General features: G+C 44.5%; 1 protein-coding gene across 1 annotated transcript; it reads right to left on the reverse strand.

The window, feature by feature from the left end:
• Positions 1–2044: 2044 nt before the first annotated feature.
• LOC148294199 (uncharacterized) lies at positions 2045–2764 on the reverse strand. Its single transcript, XM_088253256.1, has one exon. It carries the CDS (start codon positions 2762–2764, stop codon positions 2045–2047), a length of 720 nt encoding a protein of 239 aa, XP_088109382.1.
• Positions 2765–8788: the final 6024 nt, after the last annotated feature.

The raw sequence follows: 8788 nt of genomic DNA on the forward strand, positions 1-8788 counted from the left end.
ATGGACTCTTTGGATATAGCAAATGTAGATCTATTGACAAGAGCTCATGTTTGCCTTAACAATCCCATTTATTCGATTCATCTCACACCATGGAAGCTGTATTTTGATGGATAAAAAACTGACTTAACTTCCGGAGCAGGAATTGTTCTAGAAGAACCTGTGGGAGTCAGACATTGTTATTCTTTCCAGTTGGATTTCCAATGCACCAACAACAGAGCTGAATATGAAGCTTTAATCATTGGCCTCGAAATATTGGTAGAACTCGGAGTCCAGTCTGTAGAAATCCTGGGAGATTCTATGCTTGTTTTAAAATAGATTGCTGGAGAATACAAATGTTTGAACCCTGCTCTAGCTATCTATTTAGTAGCAGCTAGGAATCTGTTGACAGAATTCAGGGAGGCCACTTGGGAACACATCCCAAGAGAAGAGAACTTTGCAGCCAATGAACTGGCTCAAATAGCTACAGGAATACAAATCCCGGAAGATTGTGTGCAAAGGATTATTAGGGTAGGAAAGAAAAGTCTGCCATCTGTTCTGACCAGAGGAATGGAGGTAGATGTCAATTCTGCCATAATCACTGAAGATGATTGGAGAACTCCCATCATAAACTACTTGCAGTATCCAATTCTGCCTTCTGAAAAGAAAGTCAGAATCATGGCTTCAAATTATCTTATGTGGAATGAAGATTTGGTCCGGAAAAGCAAGGATGAAGTATTGTTAAGATGCTTGGGAAAGAAAGAATACATGAAGATCATGGGAGAAACTCATGAAGGGTTATGTGGAGCACATCAAGGTGGAAGGAAAATGTGTTGGCTAATCAGAAGGTATGGTTATTTCTGGCCAACCATGATGAAAGATTGCATTAACTACTCCAAGGGATGTGAAGCTTGTCAAAGACATGGACCGATCCAGCAGGTCCCTTCGGTTCCCATGAACCCAGTAGTCAAGCCATGGCCGTTCAGAGGATGGGCAATGGACCTCATTGGCAAAATTTATCCAGCCAGCAGCCAACAGCATTGTTTCATCATTGTAGCCACGGACTATTTTACCAAGTGGGTGGAAGCCAAGCCTGTTAAGTCTACCACATCTCAAGAAATCATCACTTTCATAGAAGAACAGATCATACAAAGATTCGGCATTCCAGAATCAATCACTACCGATAGGGGATCTTCTTTCATATCCGGAGATATGCTGAACATGGCAGAAGCGTTCAAATTTAAGCTACTCCAATCCACGCCTTATTATGCTCAAGCCAACGGACAGGCAGAATCAAGTAACAAAGTGATAATCAATATTATCAGAAAAATGCTTGAGAAGAATCCAAAGCAATGGCATGAGAAGTTGTCAGAAACCTTATGGGCATATAGAACTTCGAAAAGGGAGGCGACTGGTATGACTCCATATGCTTTGACATATGGTCACGATGCAATTCTGCCTATGGAGATAGCAGTCCAATCCCTCAGAATTGCCCATCAAAAAGAATTGGTTGGAGAAGACTACAACCAAGCCATGTTATTAGAACTGGAAGGGTTGGACGCGAGTAGGATTGATACCCTCAACAAACTCTTAGCAGGAAAACAGGCTGTGTCAAGAGCATATAACAAGAGAGTTAAAAACAAGAGTTTTGAAGAAGGAGAAATAGTCTGGAAAGCAGTTCTGCCCCTCGGAACACATATAGCTGGTTATGGAAAATGGTCACCAACTTGGGAAGGACCTTCATAATTAACCAAGTCCTAGGATTAGGGGCGTACAGACTGCAGGATCGAGATGGAGAAGTCCATGCTGCGCCAATCAATGGCAAATGGTTAAAGAAATTCTATCCAACTATGTGGGATTCGCAGGCTGTGCAGACAGATCCTGGGATAGAAAGGCAACAACTTGAAACTGTTGTTTGATCTTGTTTTAAGATTTAGTTCGGTATTAGTATAATCTTTTATTTCAGTTTGTCAAGAGAAATCGAAATTCCAAAAAATAAATAAACTTTCATTTTCAAATAGTCACTTTGGTGACTCAACCAGTTCATTACAATTCCAAAATCTGAATTTTAAAATCCTAGTTTTCTAAGGGTTTCCTGCAGACTCGTCTTCTTAATCGAAAGCTCCTTCTGAAGCAGTAGTCCCTGGTGGATTGAAGCCTCTGCAACTTCCAAAGCTGGCCTGGAGGCTGAAACCATGGTCTGCACCAGGAAAGTGGCCTTAGTCTTGGAGCTCAGTCCAGCACCCAGCTTGCGCTGTACCTCCCTGCGTTCTGCCAGCTGCTTTTGAAGCTCCTCAATCTGCTTCTCCAGCCTGTCTGTAGTAGCCTTGGCCTCTTTGTACCCCGCGACCATCTGATCCAGTTCTGCCTTCTGTTTTGCATAATCAGCCAAATTAGCGTCATGAGTTGTCTTGCAGAGTTCAGAAGTCTCGAAGGTAGGCTTGAGATCCTCATAGCGATCGTGAAGGTTAAGCACATCTCTGGCCAGGTTCAGACTTATCTCAAGAATTGGCCTAGGAGCCATGTTCTGCCTGTGCAGCAGGTCCAGATCTTTCATCAGTTGTTCTACAGCTTCCCTATTTTCCTCCAGTTTCAGCTCAGTAGATTGCCAGACCTTCACCCTCTCCATGGCCTCATCCACTGCTTTGAATTTGGTCTTGTTAGGGGTAGAACTGAGTTTCTCCAGCCTGTCCAGTTGGGCGTCCAAGTCCATAGCCTCGAATTTAGCCAATTCTGGGTCAGCAAAGGAGGCTGTGATGGTTGAAACAGCACGGGATTGGATAGGCATCTGCAAAACCAAAATTGTGGATTAGAAAAAGGCATAAATAAAAGAAAAATTCATGACATGGTGAAAACTTACAGCTGCGAGAACAGGCTTCAAAGGGCTAATAACCACTGCCACGGCTCCTGCAGCTCCGGGCACTTCCACCTAAAAAGAATAAGATGTAAAAGAAAACAAGGACAGGATAAAGCACGAAGGATAGACAGAAATGAAAGGACAAAGACTTACCATGGCTTCAGAAATAGTAGCAGTTAATTCTGCTTCAGATTCTGGGGTTGCAGCAGGAAGCTCCACCTGCTCCACAGGCACCGAGGCAGATGGTTCTGCCAGGCTCGCAACCGGAAGTTCTACCCGTCCCACAGGTCCCGATTCTGCCAAAGCCTCCATATGCTCCCCAGACCCTAGCATTGCCTGTTCTGCTTGAGCTGTGACAGAGAGTTCTGCTTGTTCTACAGGCTCGAATACAGGTTGACTGGTTGAAGCGGCTATAGGAACTTCTACCTGCTCCACTGGCTCTGAAACAGAAGGCTCTGGCTGTTCCTCAAATACTGGAGCTGCAGTAGAATGTTCAGCCTCCGTGTCCTCAAAGGCGGCCAGTTCTGAGCTAGTCAGCTCTGTCCGGGGAATGGCACGCTGTTGTTGAGCCAAGGCAATGCTCTCTGCGATCACCTCAGCCGGGATCTCCTCCTAAACAGACAAACAGAAATCAGGAGTTAGAAAAGAAAAAGCAGAAAGAGCATGTCTACAAATGACCAGAATTCAACCCCACCTCTTCGTCGAGATCTTTTCCTTTCTTTTTTAGAGTTTCCACTGCCGTTTCTTGTTGCTCCTCTTTTTCAACAGCCTCAAAAGCTTCTCTCAGCTCATCATCAGTCCCAGAGGCTTCATTCGGATTGGCAGCAAACTCTTCTGTCTCATCAGAATCAATCTCACGCCTCTTCCTAAGTCTTTTAGACCTGGTGCGAGGAGGAGGAGGAGGGCTTTCAGCTGCATAAAAGAAGCAAGGATTAGAAGAAGGAACAAGGCAGAACAAGTCAAAAGGAAGTGGGATCTAAACACAAGGACCCTACCAGAAGTTTCAGGCTGGGCAACGCTGCCCTGAGCAAAAGTGCTCTCTTTCCTTTTCTTTCCAGCAATTGGAGTGGCCACGGCAGGCTGTTCTACCAGATCTTCATCCTCCTCACCAGAAGGAGGCTCTAGGTCCCCAGCAGCAATGACAGAACTGACTATATGAGGAAGAAATTTGAAGTCAGAACTAAACACAGTATAAGGAAATAAAAGGAACAGGGTAGATCGAAGCTTACCAAACATTGCTCCAGTTGGAGCCGTCTGTTCACCAATGATTTTCTTCATGGAGGGGTCTGATACAGGCAGAATTGATTTGTCAGACAAAGTATAAACGACGGAACAATAAATGGCAGACAGAACGAAGAATTTACCTTCTATGATCTGATCATTGACATCTTGAATAGTCTTAACTGTGAATTTTCTGGCCTTAGCCTCGCCAAACACATTTCCACAGGCCCAGCCCTCAAAAAGCACCTTGACTGCAGCAGCCGAAGCAGGCATCCCTCGAAACCTGGCCTTCCACCAAGCATCAAAATCGGAGGAACTGGATGAATTCGGCTCCCAGGATGGATAAAGACCATCCAGACTGTTATTGATTTTATTAATTGCACAACGAGCATCCTTGTGCACCTCTAGATTATCTAAATCTCTCCAGGACGAGGCTCGATTGCAACTTTGGTAGTATTTGAACGGAATGACCTGTGGACAGCCAAGTTGTCGTGCACAGAAATTGGGATGGTAGACTTCTGCCCCCAGATGATAGCTTGGTGGCTTCCCACCTCCATGAGGCAGATCCCTCAGCAAGGCTACGCTCAGAAATATCTTCCTGTATTCTGTCCTGGCAGCCTCGTCTTCTGGCTCCTTTTCAAAAAGCCGGTGCCCAGGCTGGAACCAAGGATAGGTTCTTCTGATCACCACTTGCCATTGAGCCGCGGAGCGCTTAAGACAGTGTCTGAACCACATCAGGTATTCGTCAATGGAACGCTTGGGCACTTCTGCCGACATCAGAGGGAGAGCCAGAACCTGCTTTTCAGGCAGGACTAGATCAGGAAATCGGAACTCTGGAAAATACACCTGCAACCAGACCTGGATCATCCAAAATGAGCCAGGAGCAGATAAATTCAGGGGATTCTCCATTGTGGCAGTATGCAGGTTCTTGAAAAGGTGAGCCAGAACTGACGGCCCAAGTCAAGCAGAACAGCAGAAGAACGATTGGGGAACACAAATCTGTTCAGCCAATACAGAAGGAATAGCATATGCTGCTGATCCTTGTCCTTCTCCACACTGAATTTCCTCAGAAAAACGGAAAAGGAGCAGTTCTGATTGATAGTAGCAGGAGAGACAGTGAAAGGATTGGCTAGTTTCTCCTGGTTCCTCCTACGATGATAGTCTCCAACAGCATCCACAGGTCGTCCATGGGGCCTAAACCCAAAGATCTGAGCCATGTCCAGCAGAGTTGGCGCCATTGGACCCACACGGAAATCAAACGTGTTGCTGGCAGAATTCCAGAAACATAGGGCAGCGGCAAGCAGGTTCTCATCCCGGTTGATGGATTGTTTAGACAGAAGAATCGCATCATAAATTCCTGCCCACCTCCAGTGAGCTCCAAACTTGGGAAGAAGTTTGTCAATCCAGTCTGCCCACTTCACAGGACTATTCCTTACTTCACTGGACGGAAATGAACGGCTTAAATTCTTGCTAACCCAAGAATAAGAGGATAGGGCAGAGTTCCCTTGGTAACACAGAGGTGCTTCGGCATCCTTCTTAACTAACTCTGCCATCTCAGCTGGGACAGGACCAAACCAGCGAGGTCCCACAGTCAGAGTATTGTCAAACAAGTGAAGGACGTTTTCGTCCAATTTTTTCTGAACAAAAGGATGAAGTCTGCTTCGAACTTCCATGGCATGAGCGTCGATTCCACTCCCGGTGATGTAGTCTGGAGGAACCGAGGAGGAAGCACTGTGGGCACGAGTCCTTGGAGAAGACATTTTCTGGGCTTACAGGCTAGGAACGAAAAAGGGTTTAGGGATTGAACGGAGCAAAGGGAAAGGATTCTAACAAAAACCGAGAAAATTGAACTCTGAGAAAGCTAGGTTTTGAGATGAACAGGAACTGGAAATTTCAAATTTCTTTTAAGGGACTCAAAATCGTGGGAAAGGGAAGACAAGACGCCACCTGAAAGCTAATAGTGACGAGCTAGTGACGAGCAAGTAACTGACCAGTTTCCCACGAAGTCTAGGTAGGTGGACGTGGCAGACAGGGGACGTTTTAAACTGGCGCGCACAAATTAATAGCCGAAAACATTAAATCTGAAAACCGGTTGATAAACGGTTCAGATTTAATGGGGGCATTGTTTGGGCCCAAATTTAGCACGCCGAAAACAAAAGCCCACACCATCTCCTAGGCCGCTTGTATCAGACGACCTCAAGCCCATCAGCACGACCCAGCCCATTAAACGAGTGGACAGGCCAAGAACACGGCCCAAAACATTAAAAGGCTTGGGAACAATAGGAATCAGAAAAAACTTGGGCCTCGTAGAAATCCAAAATTAGGCTCAAAAGCAAACTAGACTCAAGCTGGCCTTCAAAATGGAAGCGCAGCCCTCTTCTTGTTCTTGTATAGTCAGTTTTTCCCTTTTTGAGTCTTGTTAAAGGGAGTTCTGCCTGAAATCGGTTCAATCTGTCATCTTTCATTCTGGTCAGAACTACCGGTTTTCGTACTGAGATAAATTGTAAAAGTCCTTACCAGTCTAAGGCATAGAAAAGAACTTACTTGGGAGATATTCCTCACCCAAATTCACAATCGTTTGGTCAAAGTTAGTAGCTTGGGCCGCAAGTTATTTTTACCATAAGTCTGTTAGGGTTGAAAAATTGCTAACAGTGGCACGCTCAACACATAAAGAAAGTTAATTCCCTTACCAAAACATGGTCTTTGAATTAATGGGGAACTTTGCCCTGTCATCTCAGGAAGTAAATCAGAACGGGTGAACAACTGCCGTTGAACTTGAAATGTCCAATTTCTCACAGCTATTGAATTCGGATCGAGCCCAAGACTTGGGCAACATGATAATATGGTGGGAGGAGTCATTTGGTGAGTTTTGAGTGAAATCCAATCGCCAGAAGTATGCAATACACCAACCACTCCAATTAGGAACGAACTGCCGTTGAACTTGAATTGTCCAATTTCTCACACCTATTGATTTCGGATCGAGCCCAAAACTTGGGCAACATCATAATATGGTGGGAGGAGTCATTTGGTGAGTTTTGAGTGAAATCCAATCGCTAGAAGTATGGAATACAGCAACCACTCCAATTAGGAACGAACTGATTTGGAACACCTATTGATTTCGGATGGATCCCAAAACTTGGGCAATATCATAATATGGTGGGAGGAGTCATTTGGTGAGTTTTGAGTGAAATCCAAATGCTAGAAGTATGGAATACACCAACCACTCCAATTAGGAACGAACTTCCGTTGAACTTGAATTGTCCAATTTCTCACACCTATTGATTTCGGATCGAGCCCCAAACTTGGGCAACATCATAATATGGTGGGAGGAGTTATTTGGTGAGTTCTGAGGGAAATCCAATGGCTAGAAGTATGGAATACACCAACCACTCCAATTTGGAACGAACTGCCGTTGAACTTGAATTGTCCAACTTCTCACACCTATTGATTTCCGATCGAGCCCCAAACTTGGGCAACATCATAATATGGTGGGAGGAGTCATTTGGTGAGTTTTGAGTGAAATCCAATCGCAAGAAGTATGGAATACACCCACCACTCCCATTAGGAACGAACTACCGTTGAACTTGAATTGTCCAATTTCGCACACCTATTGATTTCGGATCGAACCCCAAACCTGTGCAACATCATAATATGGCAGAGGAGTCATTTGGTGAGTTTTGAGTGAAATCTAATCGCTAGAAGTATGGAATACACCAACCACTCCAATTAGGAACGAACTGCCGTTGAACTTGAATTGTCCAATTTGGAACACCTATTGATTTCGGATCGAGCCCAAACCTTGGGCAACAACATAATATGGTGGGAGGAGTCATTTGGTGAGTTTTGAGTGAAATCCAATCGCTAGAAGTATGGAATACACCAACCACTCCAATTAGGAACGAATTGCCGTTGAACTTGAAATGTCCAATTTCTCACAGCTATTGATTTCGGATCGAGCCCAAGACTTGGGCAACATGATAATATGGTGGGAGGAGTCATTTGGTGAGTTTTGAGTGAAATCCAATCGCTAGAAGTATGGAATACACCAACCACTCCAATTAGGAACGAACTGCCGTTAAACTTGAATGGTCCAATTTGGAACACCTATTGACTTCGGATCGAGCCCAAAACTTGGGCAACATCATAATATGGTGGGAGGAGTCATTTGGTGAGTTTTTAGTGAAATCCAATCGCTAGAAGTATGGAATACACCAACCACTCCAATTAGGAACGAACTGCCGTAGAACTTGAATTGTCCATTTTGGAACACCTATTGATTTCGGATCGAGCCCAAAACTTGGGCAACATCATAATATGGTGGGAGGAGTCATTTGGTGATTTTTGAGTGAAATCCAATCACTAGAAGTGTGGAATACACCAACCACTCCAATTAGGAACGAACTGCCGTTGAACTTGAATTATCCAATTTCTCACACCTATTGATTTCGGATCGAGCCCAAAACTTGGGCAATATCATAATATGGTGGGAGGAGTCATTTGGTGAGTTTTGAGTGAAATCCAATCGCTAGAAGTATGGAATACACCAAACACATCAATTAGGAACGAACTGCCGTTGAACTTGAATTGTCCAATTTGGAACACATATTGATTTCGGATCGAGCCCAAAACTTGGGCAACAACATAATATGGTGGGAGAAGTCATTTGGTGAGTTTTGAGTGAAATCCAAACGTTAGAAGTATGGAATACACCAACCACTCCAATTAGGAACGAAC

This window comes from Prunus avium, chromosome 5 (assembly GCF_965620075.1).
Source record: "Prunus avium chromosome 5, drPruAviu1.hap1.1, whole genome shotgun sequence".
Taxonomy (NCBI): domain Eukaryota; kingdom Viridiplantae; phylum Streptophyta; class Magnoliopsida; order Rosales; family Rosaceae; genus Prunus; species Prunus avium.

Excerpts from the sequence above, each read along its gene's own strand:
- LOC148294199 (XM_088253256.1), bottom strand. The coding sequence starts at position 2,764 with ATGCCTATCCAATCCCGTGCTGTTTCAACCATCACAGCCTCCTTTGCT.